Source organism: Psammomys obesus, unplaced genomic scaffold, assembly GCF_907164565.1.
Source record: "Psammomys obesus unplaced genomic scaffold, mPsaObe1.curated_primary_1811, whole genome shotgun sequence".
In the NCBI taxonomy this organism is placed as follows: domain Eukaryota; kingdom Metazoa; phylum Chordata; class Mammalia; order Rodentia; family Muridae; genus Psammomys; species Psammomys obesus.
Window position 1 is genome coordinate 16,255,917 of NW_026585797.1, and position 16,780 is coordinate 16,272,696.

Consider the following 16,780-nt stretch of genomic DNA (forward strand, 5'->3'; position numbering starts at 1 on the left):
TGAGGAAGTAATGGGAGGAGATAATCCTTTATTTTTTTATTGATGAAATCACAAGAGATGAGCTCTGCCCACTGTGGGTAGGAGGTTGAATTTAATTTCACTGAACAAATAAGCCTTTCTAGCTCAATAACTCATAAGGTGACTTCATCCAAATAAGTCTAACTTCCTTCTCCTTCCCTTTATACGCCACTGTTTCAAGAAATTCAAGGAGGCGTTATTCTAGAAATACTCAAAGTGGGTGTGAGTTTTGCTCCAGATGAAGTACAGTGAGAACTGCATCTCTCTGTGCTATGAGCATGGGACGCAAGTGTGATGGAAAGCAGAGTCCACAACACAGTGGGGTAAAGCGTGTCTGAATAGGAATGTCTAGGTAGCTTCTATCTAGGGGACAGTTGATTGCTGGTGTATTTTGTGGATACACACACACGCACACATATATTCAATGGTTTTATAATGCTTCTCTAAATCATGAACTTATAGTAGCCATTGAACTAACTAATCACTGATTTTGTGATATGTGCTGTTGCCAGATGACTCATGGGTAGTGATTCCCAAGTAGCAGAAATTCTGTGTGTGTGTTCACAAGTATGTGGGTGTGTGCCCTCATGTGTGTGCATGAGGAGGCTAGAGAATGACCCTCAGTGTCTTCTATCACTCTTGGCCTTATTACCTTGGGACAGGGTCTCTCTGCAATTTGGAAGCTTGCTGCTGTTTGGCTCTGCCGGCTGGCCAGCAAGCTCTCAGGATTTGTACCCCCATCCCATGTCAGAGTACACAGCCATGCCTGGAATTTGATGTGGACCCAGGGCATTCCGACTCAGAACCTCATGCTTAGGTGTTATTACCTAGTGAGCCACCTCTCCAGCCCCCAGCGGAAGTTCTTAAAGATGCTTCTCATCTGCCTCATTCTCCTTTATTCCTGAACACTTTCCTGGACATATCCATTTTACTTCCTTTCACGCTCATCTGGTCCTGCCTGAGCTCACCATCTCTCCCCAGGGTTTCTCACTGATGTCTTACCTCCAGTTTTTCAAGATGGCTAGACCACCCCCGGCACTCCCCCTGTTCACCATCTTCAGGTTGTATTTCTGCTTCCACACACAATCTCCTGTTTTCACTGTGACTTCTTTGCTAGCTGATTCTCCCTCTCACTCACCGCCTCTTCCACATACAGATGCCAGTTATTTTCAGGGACTGCTGCGATCATGTTAAAGCTCTTCCTTGAGGTGCTCTACTCATCCTGTTTGCTTAACTCCTTATCTTGATATTCCCAGGTGTTCACTTTCTCTTTGTCAACATCATTTCTAGGCTCATTCTAGGCCTTTCTCCTTTCTTAGTGACTCCAGTCTCTGTTTGTCAGATCAATCTTATCTATGGTCATTTCTTAACACCCAACCATATGTTCCAGGGTTCGGCATAAGTCCACACTGTTTCCCTCTCTTGCTTAGGACACTTTATTTTTATGCCAGTTATTTTAGAATGAGGTTATTAGGTTACCTATTTATTTGCACGGCCATTGATGTAATGTATGCTTGCCCTTGTGACAAGATGATTAGCTCTTTGTGCACAAAAGTAATGGTTCAGGTTCTTCCTCAGCCTCCTGAATCTCTAGACAGAGACACTATCTGTTGTCATTCTGAGAAGAATTATACAGATATATATTTTTGTTTATTTCAGCCATCCTTGCTGCCTGAGACAGAAACCACCGATCATATAAAAGCTATCTCAGGCCTACGTTTGTTGCTGTGCCACAATTTCATCCTTCTCAGCAAAGAGTGGGCGTTGTGTGTGTCAGATGAATGAATAATAGCTGTGAGGAAATATTGGGTTCCCAGATCCAATATTCTATTTTCCTTCACTCAGATAACAAAGTGAACCTTTAATGATGTCAGCCCAGCTAACAGAGGGCTACTGTGCTTCTCAGTCCTCACTTGAGAAGGTGAAAACCATTTGGTTTTGAAGATGGTTTTTCTGTGACCGGTAGGTATCTGGAATGACTTTCCCCCCTGACTTCTCTGCTTTTATCTTGAATAACTTGACTTTCAATAACACTTCCATTTAGTCAAGTTCATCTGCGGCAACTATTTCCTGGTTTTATGTCTTAAAGCATATTTTATAATGGCAATAAAATCTGGCCTCAGCATGCAGCCCCTCTTTGCTTCTTTGTCCCTTTAGTCCCTGTTCACTTTTTCATCCTCAGCTTCTTGTGATGTCCCAAGACAGAGTTCTTTATTTGAGTGTGTAATGCTTCTGAATCATATACAATATATACATGCCTTATTGTATATATGTGTTTTATTACATGCACATGGAGGACCTAGGTATCCTAAATGTCAACATTTAATTGCATATGTCTCTGCAGATGTGCTCTCTACCATAGGACACCTCCTATGCTGCACTGATGGAACAATGAGGGGGAAGGAATGAGATACCCGGGGCTCTGTCAGCTCCGTCTTCCACCACAAAGTGGCACTTTGGCGGCTAACCATTCTCCTGGTCTGGCACTTCCGCAGCTGAAGAGCTGGGGAGTGTGTGGCCAGAAGCCCTGAGTGCCCATCACGAAGCACCAGCCAGCTCAGCCAGGAAGTACCACAACCACAACCAGAGCCCCACCTCTCTTCTGGAGGAAGGTCAATATTGAACTTAGAAATTGTGGGGTGTTAACTTGGCACTCCCAAGTGTGAGAAGCCTCCAGGAGGCACATTTCAGGCCTCCCTTCTCTGCTGGGGAGCAGTGAGCTGGGATGGAGTAAGCCTGCATCCTCCCAGCGACACTGCCTTTACAGCGACATTTTAGTGTGTGGCTCTCATAGGTGACATCAAAGGGTATCTTTGACAAGATTACTACAAGGCTGTCAGCACCTGATGGAAATTCTCTTAGACACTGGGCTTTGCAGGCAAACTGCCTTTCTGGCTTTACAAGGGGACGGGGTGGGAATAACTTAACAACAGAGGGTTTCTAACATGGTTGGTGGCCTTTGCCTAACGGTCCTTCGGTGAACTATTTTACAGGTCAGTGAGAGAGTGGCCGCAGGATGTCACACCACAGTTTTGTTTTGTAAGCATTTGAGTATCTGGATAATTTTTTAAAATAAAATAGTATATATATATATATATACATATATATATATATATATATACACACACACACACATATAGGTGTATTTTGGCTCTCCTTTGGAAATAATAAGCATCTACTTTTGTAACTCTATTAAAATTATGACCTCACGACTGTGCAGTTAAAATGGCCCAGCCTGGAGAAGCAAATCCCGAGGAAGAGAGTTTAAGATCAAGATTAGCAAATCAACAGGAGGAAAAAGCCAAACAAGCAATTATCCTACTGCTGCTGAGCGCCGGGTTTGGAACACCAGACTGTCTGGTGGCGGCAAAGCGTGCTCCGAAAGCTCCGTAGAAGCAAGAGTTCTGGGCTCTCCAATGGCCCCATCCCGGGAATGCTTTCTTTGCATGGCATTTCCTCCATAGAGCCAGTGTGGAAGTCACATCGTGTTGCTCTGAGATGGTTGCCACGGGAACATCTCAACCTAGTCATTATCCACTCAGGGTACTGATTGTATTAAATCAGGAGGCAGAGCTGTGCGAGGGCTGCTGGAGCAGGAAGCTGCCTCCTCTCCCGAGATTGTGATTCCTCAGCCACTGTCCCCTCTCTGCTGGTGTCTTTGAACACAGGTTTTTCTCTCCTGTTCTCCCTTCAACAGAGCTGGTAAATGAAATCCATCCGCAGGAAGTCGGCTTTGGATAATAGAGCTGTTACATTTCCTCTGCTCCACCCTCCTACAGTTCGGTGTTTTAGCTCTTCCCTGGGCATAAAAATAATTGCCTCCCTCTTGTCTTGCTCTGTTCTCCCCTCCATGCTCAGGTGTAAAGATATCTCTTCTTTAAAGACCCATGCTTCCCTCGTCCCACACAATGGCTAGAGACTCCATTTCCTGCTACTTTCCAAGAGAAACTTCTAGAGACTCAGACAGATGTATCCCTTCTACTCATGGATATGAAAACAAGAAACAAATGCTTTTGTCACAACTATTTCCACTAATCTGGATAATCTCTTATGAGGAAGAGTTTGAGACTTTATTCCAGGAATACTATACTCTATTATTGCTGATTATTATTATTATCATGATTCGCAAAATGTAAGTTTATGTGGTACAAGACGATGATTTGAATTAAACATAGACTGTGGGATGGCTAAATGAGGCCAGTCCAAATCTGCATTGCACACTGATTTGTCTGCGTGCCAAACACTTTAAGCTTATTCTCTCAGTGATTTTCAAGTGCATAATACATTTGTTTTTGACGTATTCCTGTTACTTTTAATGACATGTATGTGTGTGCATGTATGTGTGTAAGGACATGTGCACAAGTGTGGGTACCAGAAGGTGGTGTTAGATCTCTGAGTCGGAGTCCGAAGTGTCAGGGAGCAGCCCGACACGCACGCTGGGTCCTCTGTGAGAGCAGCGTGTGCGCCTAGCCACTGATCCATCACCTCATTCTTACATGACATGTTTGAGTGGCGTTGTATGGAGTATTCTTTTGTGGGCAAACGTTTAAAATTGACTGGTCAGTAATTTGGTCTTCAGACCAGAACAAACTGGAAGGGAAGATACTGTAATTACTAAGATTCTCAGACAAAAAAAATGCAAATTGGGACAAGGAAAGACAAATCAGGTGTTTAACCACCTTATTTACATAGGCAATAGGACTGTGGGTTAGGGAGGGACATGCCTTCCTCCCTGTGCATGGAAAGGGATTTTTTCCCCCCAGAAGAATGTGTGTATCAGATCAATAAGGGCTTGCTTTCTGTTTCTGCATCTTTGTGTGTCAATTTTGTCAATGTCAAGTCTACTCTTAAAAGTAGAGGATGGTTCCAGAAAATGGAAAGAAACTGGCAATAGCAAAGGAAAATACACTGGACTGAATGTGTCTATCAAGATGTCAAAAAACCCTTGTAAGTCTGCTTAAAACAATCTACAGTAGGATTGGCACCTTTTCCCTATGGAGAGCCCCGCAGCAGGCAAGTTTGGCTTTGTGAGTCATGTGGACTTTGCTGTAGGTGACTACTGGTGTAGCACCACAGCAGACTGAGGTGGCCTATTAGAGAATGGTCATGGCGGCATGATGTCCTCTGCCTGCTGTGGTTGGAGCTGTGACTAATAACAGTGTGGAAATGGGCCTTCCTATTCAATACACTTTTTTTTTTTTGGCTTATACATAGGCCAGAGGTTTAAATAGGTAGTAAAAGAGAAACAGCCAAAGCACTGTGGGTAGGGAATGGTAGTTGTGTGAGACCCATTAAGGATCTTATTAGAGAGGCTGCAGAAATGCAAGCTGAGGAATAGGGTTTTTAGTGACTTGTTTTTTTTCCCGACATTGAATTTGTCTTTAAGTTACAATTTATAAACGATTTATTTTTAAGGTTTACATAAGATTCTTTTTTGGGGGAGCAACACTGTACTCATTTGAGTAAAATGGTTGTGGGTCTGTGTTTATCCTTTAAAGAAATGGACACAAAGTAAGCAATGCAAGAGCCTGAGGAGATGGCTCAGTAGGTAAAGTGCTTGTCACGAATGCGTGAGAACCTGCCTTTCTTATTTTTTGGAACACGTTCTCACTGTGTAGTCCTCACAAATCTGGAACTTCCTATGTAGACCAGGCTGGCATTGAACTCACAGAGATCTGCCTGTCTTCACCTTTCAAGTGCTAGGATCTGAGTATGAGTCCCAGCACCCCTAAAAAAAAATTCCAAGGATAGTAGTGCCTGCCTGTAATCCTAAGGCTGAGGAGGCAGACATAAGAGATTACAGGGGCATGCTGACCTGTTAGCCTAGCCTAGTCAGGAAATAAGTGGGGGAGACTCTAAGTGAGAGAGAGACTATCTAAAAAAGTGGGGCACAATTGAGAATGACCTCTGGTCTACACACACACACACGCACACACACACACACACACACACACAGAGAGAGAGAGAGAGAGAGAGAGAGAGAGGTACACACATACTCATATAAAGCATATACATTAAATAAAGAATGTTTTCTACTTCCATCCATTTGCCTGCAAATTTCATATCATTTTCACATTTTCTTTATTCATTCTTCTGCTGAGGGACATGTAGGTTGTTTACAGCTTCTGACTGTAATGAATAAAGCTCCTGTGAACATAGCTGAGCAAGTGCCCTGTGGTAGGATGGAGCATCCTTTGGCCATATGCCCAGGAGTGGTATGGCTGGGGTCTTGAGGCATCCTGAGTGAGGTAACCCAGGCCCAGAAAGAAAAGTATGGTGTGCATTCATTTATACGTGGATATTAACTGTAAGTCAAGGATGATCATGCTACAAGCCACAGACCCAAAGAGGGTGAGTAACAAGGAGGGCTCAAGGGGTGAGGCACATGTATCTCCCTGGGAAGGAGGAAAAGAATAGATTTTTGTGGGTGCACTGGGGGTAGGTGGGGATGGGAGCAGAAGGGATCAGGCTGGGATCCTGCAGAAGAAGGGAAGGAAGCATTGTAGAAGCTAGAAGGGTCAAGGACAACACAGGAACGCAGGTCACAGAATCAACCAAGCAGAGCTCATAGAGGCTCACAGAGACTGAACTGGCAATCAAGGAGCCTGTATGGGTCTGACCTAGGTCCTCTGTATATATATACACATATATACTATGGTTGTGTAGCTTGGTGTTCTTATGGAACTCCTAATATTGTGAGCCGGGGCTGCCACTGACTCTTTTGTCTGCTTTTGGGACCCTTTTCCTCCTACTGGGTTGCTGCATTCAGCCTTGGAATGAGGGTTTCTTGTCACTTGTTACAATGTGTTTGGTTGATAGCTTCCAGAGAAGTGAGGGAAATGGAGGAGGAGTGGATATGGGGAAGAAAAGATGCAGGGGGAGAGGGAGGGACTGGGAGAGAGGAGGGAGAGGAAAATGCAGTCAGGATGTAATATATGAGAGAAGAAGAAATAAGAAGAAGAAGAAGAAGAAAGAAGGAAAGAGTATGTTAAGCTAGTTTAGTGGTTATTGTGTACAATTGCAATTGGTGGGTACAATCAAAGCTTTAGGAGAAACTTCCAAAATGTCCTAAAATGCTTCTCTTTAGGCAAAAAGTGCATCTTTAATTACTCAGAAAGCTTCAATGAGGGCATGAAGAGATGAAAGAGACTTAAATAGACGACAGACTTTATAAAGTGGTGGGAATATGATCCATATAATATGCTTTATGTGACTGAATTTTACAGAGACATCTGCACCCCTCTTGCTGCCTGACAACAAGGTGCTGTACTTACCAAGCTAGAAAGCTGCAAATGGATCATAGCAATGAGAATGGTTCACGCCCCACCTCTGGCATGCAGACATTTTAGAGGGGTGGATAGCATCCTCAGACCTGTCTGTGCTGTTGTGTGAACTGGTTACTTTTTTTATTTATATATTTATTTATTACAATTTATTCACTTTGTATCCCTGCAGCAGCCCCTCCCTTGTCTCCTTCCAGTCCTACCCACCCTTCCTCTTCTCCCCTTATGTTCTTTCCCTAGTCCTCTGATAGGGGAGGACCTCCTCCCCTTCTATCTGACCCTAGCTTATCAGGTCTTATCAGGGCTGCCTGCATCATCTTCCTTTGTGGCCTGGCAAGGCTGCACTCCACAGGGGGAAGTGATCAAAGAACCGGCTATTGAGTTCATGTCAGAGACAGCCCCTATACCCCTTACTAGGGAACCCACTTGAAAACTGAGCAGCTCATGGGCTTCTTTTGAACAGGGGGGTCTAGATCCTCTCCATGCAAGGTCCTTGGTTGGAGTATCGGTCTCTGCAGGCCCCTTGGGCCCAGGAATTTTGGCTCTGTTGTTGTTCTTGTGGAGCTCCTGTCCCCTCTAGGTCTCTCTATCTCCTTCTTCTTCCATAAGGATTCCGGCACTCTGCCCAAAGTTTGACTATGAGTCTCAGTATCTCCTTCAATACCCTGGTGGGTAGAGTCTTTCAGAAGTCTTCTGTGGAAGGCTCCTGTCCTATTACTTGTCTTCTCCTACTTCCGATGTCTATCCTGTTTGCCCTCCTGAATGAGGATTAAGCATCTTCCCTCTGGTCCTTGTTGTTTAGCTTCTTTAGGGTTATAAATTTTATCTTATATTATATGGCTAATATCCACTTATAAATGAGTATATATCATTTGCATCTTTCTGCTTCTGAGTTACCTCACTCAGGATGATCTTTTCTAGCTCCCACCATTTGCCTGCAAATTTCATGATTTCCTTGTTTTTTGTTGCTGAGTAGTATTCCATTGTGTAAATGTACCATGTTTTCTGTATCCATTCTTCTGTTGAGGGACATCTAGGTTGTTTCCAGATTCTGGCTATTACAAATAGAGCTGGTATGAACATAGTTGAGCAAATGTCCTTATTGAATGGTGGGGCATCTTTTGAGTATATGCCTAGGAGTGGTATAGCTGGATCTTGAGGTAACACTATTCCTAATTTTCTGAGGAAGCGCCAGATGAATGGCTTACATTTACAGCTACTTAATACACTCTTTTTCAGAGGACTATTTAATGTAAGTCAACTGTGTAGTTACTGAGTAGCCAGAGACTATAAAGAATTGTTGAGTTTAGGACTTTTGTAGTTTTCTTAGGGACATATACATTCAGGGAAACTGAAGCCACTTACAAAACCAACTACAGTGAAGGGATATTGGGACTGTCTCAGTATGTTATATGAAGAGAAAAAGGATAAAAGAAGTATCCAGAATGGAGTCCTGAGGAGAGTGGAAAGGGAATTTCAGGGTGAGTGGCCAGTATTTTTACTGGAGGAATAGACAGTTCTGACTATGAGGTGCAGGGAAATGGAGGTGGAGACCAGGAAGGGCCCAGGCACCAGGAGGCTCCGGGAGGGTGGCAGCCGTTCTCATAAGGGCAGTGCATAGAAATGGTGGCCACAGAAAACCTATAAACATATCTATGTAGGTTTTGTTTTTTAGACTAAAAACAAAAGCAAATGATTTCTTAAAGCTCAGCTGCTTTTCACATGCAAATACCTACGATATAGACAACGAACGAGTCCATCTTCCACTATAAAGGCTGCCACATTAGCTATGATGCTTGTCGGCCCTGGGGTCGAAGTAAGAATCATTCCGAACCTCATAAAGACCTACCTCCTTCTCGTTCCCTCATTTGCTCTTGGGTTCTATTAGAACCCATGAAATGACATCTTAAATATTGCTGAAAATAGGCTTGTTGGGGAATTTCTCCCCATGGCTCTGTAGGAGGGCTCTGGTGGAGATGAACAATGTCCTACTCTGTGGAACCCCGTGCTTGGTGACCCAGACATTTCAGTTAGGACCTTGCCAGCAGTAAGCCTTCCAACAGGAATTTGGACAGTCTGTATGGGGGTCATACGGCGAGGTCAGAGTTCCCACAGGCTGCATCTACACTGCATTGGTCTAGAGGCTGCACAGTGCTGAGTTTTAAAAGGTGTGTGTTTTTTTTAAGTGTTTGTTTGACAACAAACACTATTGAAAAAGTATTTAAAAGGTTATGCTATTTCTACATCCTTAGAAAAGCTGAAAAAACAGACACAGAACAATGGGAGGAGAAATGCAAACACGTCCATCTATCTTCTACTGGCCTTTTAAGGATCTAAGGATCAGAAATAGCAAAGTCTAAACTTTCCTAGTCTTTTCCAGGGATTGGGGTGAGTCAAATTACCTCCCATGTGGCACTCGCTTATGTCAAAGGAAAGTAATATTCTGTGGATACCATCCAAAACTTTGAAATTTATAGACGGGTAGTGATATGAGAACCAAGCAGCAAAAACCTTGGGGCAAACTCTGAAATTTATTATTGGTGCCTCCTTCCCTCTACCGTAAGTCCTAGGTGACAGGTCACCACGATAGAAGATAGGAAATCTGGAGAAACAACTGGCCACTGGCTTGGATTTCCTGAGAACGTAAGATCAAGTAGCAATGGAAGGAGAAATAGCATGTGGTGTGCTACCAACGCCATCACGGAGGAGGCAGCACCAGTATGGACAGGAAGGATTTCCCTCGGGTTTGCAGAGACTGAGCAGAGAGAGTTCATGGGGGCGTCTGAGGGCAGCTGCCAGTGCACTTACCTGTGACTTTTTTTAAAAGAAGATTTTTATTTATTTATTTAAGGTATGAGTGCTCTACCTGCATATGCACCTGCACGCCAGAAGGGGGCACTAGAAGAAGGTATAGATAGTGTTGGGTTAAAGGTGTGCCTCACCATGTCCAGGGGGAGACCTGGGGCCGAGCTCAGCGTTCCTCCCACACGAGGAACTTGAGAGTTTTAAGTTCCAGTTGAGGGGACAGAGATAGAGGAAGGAAGGCTGGCCTCAAAAGGTTTTGAAGTTCACAGGGAAATATATATATTTTTTCCCCCAGAGAAAGCATTTGTTCCTTTGCAGGAATCTCGGTTACTCACTGTTAAGTAGACGGAAGTCAATGAATGGGTAGGAGCCGCGGCGTTCGGCAGCAACCCCCGTCTGACCCCTTAATCGTACATCTCCTGGAAAACAGAAAATCCAAACAAATGTTTGAAGGCGTTTGCCAAGCATATTCGCTTTTCTTCAGCAAATCCCCCTAACCAGTTATGTCAGCGGAAACAACACAAGATATTAGAAAGACCGAAGAGAGTGCTAGGTGGGAAGGGCTTAATTAATGCCGAGCATGACTGTCCGCTAGGACTGTATCAAATGGACCACCGCTCTCTTGTATCTACCTGGTCTGAAAATGTCAACAGACTGCAAAGGTTTCCATCATCATCGTACACTTCCGAGGGGCTGTAGAGGTGGAGCAGCTGGCCCCGGGAGGATGGATGGCATTCTGGGGTTGTAGCTCCTCCCTTACCAGATGTTATGGCCTAAGGCGTTGTTTTCTGATGGTGTCCACTTTCTTTGCCCCTAGGTTGTGTTATGGGTGAATATTAAAACCTGTCAGCCCAGCTCAGGAAGTGTTTTAGACTCCTAGCTACCCTTGCTCTCATGATAGTCCGCAGTTTTTCCAGTACGTAACCTCTTTGCAACGCCTTCCAGTGGCTGCCTTCATATCCCTTTCCGGTGTGTATGTCCGGCCTTCCCACCCCAGGGAGGACAGCAAGTAGAGAGGACACAGTGGACACGGGAATGAAGCAGGCCTGAAAAGACCTCGTCTGGATGTTTGCTCCCGGTGATATCTTGGGAAGCATATTTCTCTCTGCCTCAGGTGTCTCTTCAAATGGAAAGGATTGCTTCAAAGTGCCTGCGTCTGACATGACACTGGCTGCTTGGCCGTGGCTCTTGGCCTGCCTTCTCCCAGGATCCTGCAAAGCAGGGTCCGTGCACATTATGTGATCTGCATTTTTCCATTGAGCTTTGTTATTTCACATCTTGTGGACTCCCAGGAGATGCAGAAATCCATGAGCTGGGACGTCCTTCTGGAAGAGCCGAGCCAGGGCAGGTTCTAGAATCATCAATTCCAGGAACAACTGGCCACCTCCCGTGAGCCATTTTCCCCAGACCTGCTAGCAAACATTCTCAGCCTGGAAGCAGAGAGGAGGGGCTGTGTGCTCTGATCTTTGGGGTTAGCCAGACCTGGTGAAAGCCCCACTGCCACCTGGCATGCTGGACCTGGGGTTATAGAGTACAACCAGGAGCACTAGGAACAGTCTCTGTTTCTACTTTACAGTACTGCCTCCTGTGTCCTGTTTTGAGTAATCTGACATTTCATTGTGTTTCTGGTGTTGGAGATTTTTATAATTTAGGGACTAAAGACTGAAAAAAAGAAAAGATAATTTTTAAACCAGAAAATGCAAAGTCAAAGGACGAAGGAGGAGATGAGAAGTCAGCTTGAAGATGTGAGAGTTATTTGCTGAGCCTAGTGGTGCAGCCTATGTCATCTCAATAGTCAGGAGGCCGAAGCAAGGAGGGGCAGGACTTACCGGCCAGCCTGGGCTATGTAGCAGTGCCCCATGTAACAAAACACACAAACTCTCTCTCTCTCTCCCACACAGAGAACAGCTGAAAGGCCACTCCGAAGTAAAAGGTTTCTTCTCCATTGTATTACCTTGAACACCTACACTTGTAATACTTCCGATTTCACAAAGCTTTTTTTTTTTTTTAAATGGATTCATTGTCATGTGTCTTTCATTGGATGTTTATTATAGGCTGGTGAGGAGAAATACTATTATACTCCTTATTTTATAGCTGAAGATAGGGTAGCTCAGAGAGACCACTGTGCTTTCCCCTGGGGCCTCAGCAAAGGGCTCAGGCCCCTAACAAGCTCCCAGGAAGAACACTGGCTATGGTGCTTTGCTCTTGCAGCGGGCAGAGCTGGTGTTAAGTCCAGGTTCTTACACTTCATGTGCAGGGCTCTCTCAACACCTCATCTAACAGCTCATGGACTCGATTTTCCAAATGAAACAAAAAGGAGATCTCAGATCCCTACACTGGGGAATTTGGACTTCTAGTAGCCACAGAGAAAAAGATGGCGTATGTACCACAAATGCGTCCAGGCCTGATGAAAATGAACCTATAGCTCATTATGACATATGGCTGACACATGCTTTAAAGATCTAGACAACAACCAATCAAAATGCAGGGAACAGGTGGCCATGTGATGACCAACCCAGCTGTTGTGTCTGCAGCACAACTCCTGCACCCAGCAGGGCTGAGGGATCACGGCAAAAGAAGGGGCGGAAAGAGCGTACGCGCCAGAGGGGCAGGAGTGTGCCATGAGATTTCATCTCTTAGAATTGGTAGAGAAGCTACTCACAGGCAGTCTCATCAACATGGCTGCCTAAACAGACCTGGTCAAGGATGACACCAATAGCCATGTGAGCACGGGAGGGGGATCAGTAACTGGGCCTCTACACTGGACAAAGAACTACATGCAACCAAGGAATGCTGAGAGCAGAAGACATCATCTTCCCCATGGAAGAGCCCCTGAGCTGTTCTTCCAATGCAGAGAAATCATCCCCGAGATTATACGAACAACCAACATTATGTGGACTAAGCAGGTTGTGTTTCTATATGTAGGAGAGAAAGAGAGAGAAAGAAAGAGAGAGAAAGAGTGAGTGTAGCAACAGAGAGTGAAGAAACAGGCCATGAACTTGAGGTGGGGCACATGGGAAGATTTGGAGGGAGAAAATGAAAGGGGGAAATGACATAATTATATTTTAATTTCAAAAAATATTTTAAAAGTGTTGATGCATAGATGTATTGTCTAGTCTTATGTCAACTTGACACACACACTACTTGTCTTGAAAGGAGGGAACCTCAATTGAGAAAATGTTTCCATAAGATACAACTGTAATATATATATATATATTTTAAATTGGTAATTGCTGGGGAAGGGCTCAGGCATCCCTGGGAGGGTGGTCCTGGGTTCTATAAGAAAGCAGGTTGGGTAAGCCATGGGAAGCAAGCCAGTAAGTAGCACCTCTCTACAGTCTCTGCTGCAGCTTTTGCCTCCAGGAACCTCCAGGTTCCTGCCCTGTTTGAGTTCCTGTCCTGACTTCCTTCAATGAGTAACAGCAATGTGGAAGTGTAAGCCAAATAAACCCTTTCCTCCCCAACTTGTTTTTTTGGTCGTAGTATTTTCACTGCAGCGGTAGAAACCCTAACTAAGACAGTAGGTGTTCCTATGAAGCTGACTGGGTTTGTAGCTTTGTTGACCTATTGTTATCATGCCTTGGGTTTACTCTGAGTTTTCAGGCTTGCTATTTGAGTTGATGGACCTTAAACCCTCTTGCTAGTCCTTGGGGGGGGGTATTAAATGATAGTTTTTAGAGAGTATTAAGCCATGTTAAAATGAGTTTTTATAGAAGATTAAGCCATGTTATAAGTACTAGTAAGGCAAGAGGAAGCCTATATCTTAGAAAGATTTTTAAACATGAATCTGAATAAAAATAAACTGGGCATGCCCTATTATGGGCCTTCTTGCTGTTGGAGGAAGATGGATATTTTAAACACATACACTTATCTATGTTATGTTTCATTATTTCTGCTTCCAGAAGCCCCTCTGGTGTTGAACAGTATGCTGGTGAGAAGAGAAATACTGGAGTAAAGATGTCCTCGGGAGAGCTGAGGCCACTGGGCTTCAGGAGAGAACAAGTGACAGCGTTCTTGTAGCAGTGTTCTCACTGGCCCCTGGTCCGGGCAGCCGTCAGACTACTCAGGGCCTTATATCCAAGCTAAACAATTATTTTGACTATTCATTAAGCCCTTGTTTAACTTCAGCAGCTCTTTTTTCCTGGCAAAGGAAAGGTGCGGTGGAAGCTGGGAGGAAGCGCTGACAGCTCCGAGTTGTGTCCTCAGTCTGTTCTTATTGTGTTCCAAAAGGAAGCAAACAGCAAGGGAATTCTTCTTTTGAAAGGACTGCTGCTCTTTTGCTCCTTTGGAGCTGAAAGCATAACATGTCGTCCTTGGTCCCGAAGGCTGCAGACGCAGGCAAAGAGCTGAGCTGAGTCATTCCGGGAGCCAAGACCCAGAGACAGTCTCCGACTCCCCCAGGGGACATAGCTCCGGACGGACCTCTTGCCCACTTGGCCTCTCACACGGTGTCTGTTTAATAAGAGCCTGCACGAGGGAGCAGACGGCGATGTGGCCTCTTATGTAACAGGCAGAACGTGGAGACACTGACAGTGATGACAACTTACAGTGGCTGAAACATGGGCCACTTGACAAGAACCAGCCTCCTGCCCCATCGGGTGGTTCCAAGGTCATTTTGGGGTGAGCAGAGGACCTAGGGAAGGGCATGAGCAACAGCTGCTGTGTTCTTGTGATATCTGAGGAGAAGGAGGGCGGTGAGAACGATTACGGTCGGGAGTTCACGGTAGGGCCGTCAGAGATGAACCTGAAGAAGGCGGTAGTGGCATCAAAACACGAAACCCTCAAGCCAGCCAAACATGGTGGAGAGAGCGAAGCTCTGTAGACAGCCATTCCCTTGAGCCTGTTAGTGAGTCACGTCACTGCTGTTCCTTGTAAAGCAAAGACAGAGAGAACCAGTCCCATACCTCAGACCCGGGCTCTCAGCACGCTCCCTGCCTTCCACTGCAGGGTTGTTTACTAAAGGTCTTTCAGGGGCTAGCCACTGGGAGAGTGACCAAGCCCTAGAGGGCTATAGGAACACAAACTGCACTTGGAATATTACAGTCTTTTTTTTTTTTTTTTTTTTTTTGTGTGTGTGTGTGTGTGTGTAGGGTATAAGGGTGGAAGGATGGACTTGGGAGAATGAAGAGCAAGTGTGAAAGAGGTGCATTGTATAAAATTTCCAAATAACCAGTAAAAATATTATGTGTGTGGGGGGGGGACGGGGGAAGGACGTGTTCCCCTCAGACACCTAACTGGCTTAACAAAGGGAAGTTTCTTCATCTGTTGACTTATGGGACAGCATAAACAGTCTGTGTATGTACCTCAGGCAGCTATATTGTCTGTTAGTGTTGTTTTCCATGAGAGAACCAGCGGGGCTGACTAGACCCAAATTTTCCTCAGAGAATTTCACTCTTCCACTCTTGTTTGAAATAGGGTCTCATTATGTAGCGCAGGTTGGCCTAGAATTCACATGTGATCCATGAGGGCCTCAAACTCAGGATGCCCCTGCCTCGTCCTCCACACTACTGGGTTTACAGGCATGTACCATCATGCTCAGCTCAGGCTTCAGGCTTTTTGAGTGAGGCAGGCTTTCTGATCACAGAAGACTGTCTGTCAGACTGGCTGAGTAGAAGGAGCCTAGTTTGTCGGTGGCTCTGTTTCAGTAGCTGTGCATTTCTGGGTCATTGTTGGAAAACATTTATATAGCAAAGAGAAACTGGCCGTTAGTTGTCCAGAAACCAGGCTTTTGACAGAAGCAAAACAATTTGTTTGGATGCATAAAAGAAAGAACAATATTATCAAACAATACACTCTGCAACCTTAGCTTAGGGTTATCAAATGCCTGGTGACAAATGTGTATTTTGGGGCTTGAATGCTGTGAAAGTAAATGTATCAACAGCATATTTAGTTTCCAGAGCAGGTAAGGCAGGTTTTTACCCAGACTAGTAGCAACAGGGACTACCCTTATTTTCCACTTGATAGTGTTTCAGAGGAAAATACGAGAAAAAAAATAGTTCCAGTCCCTAAGAATACAGGAGTCTAATTAAAAAAAAAATGTTGAAAAGGAAGTAGCAGGAATGTGTACAGAGGATTCCAAGGAACTGGTAAAGAACTTAAGAGAACACACACAGAACAGGTCTGCTGGAGACGGCCGAGAAGGAAAATAGCCCGCAGCGGTGTCTCAGAGACTAAGCCCTGAGTAAGACAACTCTGTGGCCATGTTTGCCAACTGTGCCCATCTTCCAAGGGCGATGCCTCTACCAAAGCCAGACCCTCCAAAGCCAAGCTTGTTTCTTTAGGTAGATATGCTGTATATAAAGTGCTCAGGACGGCACATAGCATGCAATATGCACGTAATAAGTTAGTTTTAGGGAAGTGGGTTACTATCCGATATTCTGAGGTCCCTCCTCCTGCCACCCTGTGACTTAGGATGATTCACTAAGTATCAATAGCTGTCAGGTCACTTTACATGTCTGAGATCCCCAAAATGACCTTCCTGAGAGCTGGTAAGTGGCTGAGTCACATTAGACCATGTAGCCCTGAGACCCAGTGTTCCCACACTCCATGAGGATTACCCAGAAGGCCCCCCCCCCCCCCCCCGGCCTCATGTGCATGCCTATGCGCGCGCGCGCGCGCGCGCGCACACACACACACACACACACACACACACACACACACACACACACACACAC

The 16,780-nt window shown here is 45.0% G+C and overlaps 1 protein-coding gene across 2 annotated transcripts in view; it reads right to left on the bottom strand.

Moving 5' to 3' along the window:
* The window catches only part of Pde7b (phosphodiesterase 7B), a 302,172-nt gene that overhangs the window by 66,926 nt on the left and 218,466 nt on the right, over window positions 1–16,780 (bottom strand). For both annotated transcript variants that reach the window (XM_055599417.1, XM_055599418.1), the window contains one exon: window positions 10,442–10,525. In XM_055599417.1, coding sequence (XP_055455392.1) covers window positions 10,442–10,525 — 84 coding nt within the window. The remainder of the gene's footprint in view (window positions 1–10,441; window positions 10,526–16,780) is intronic.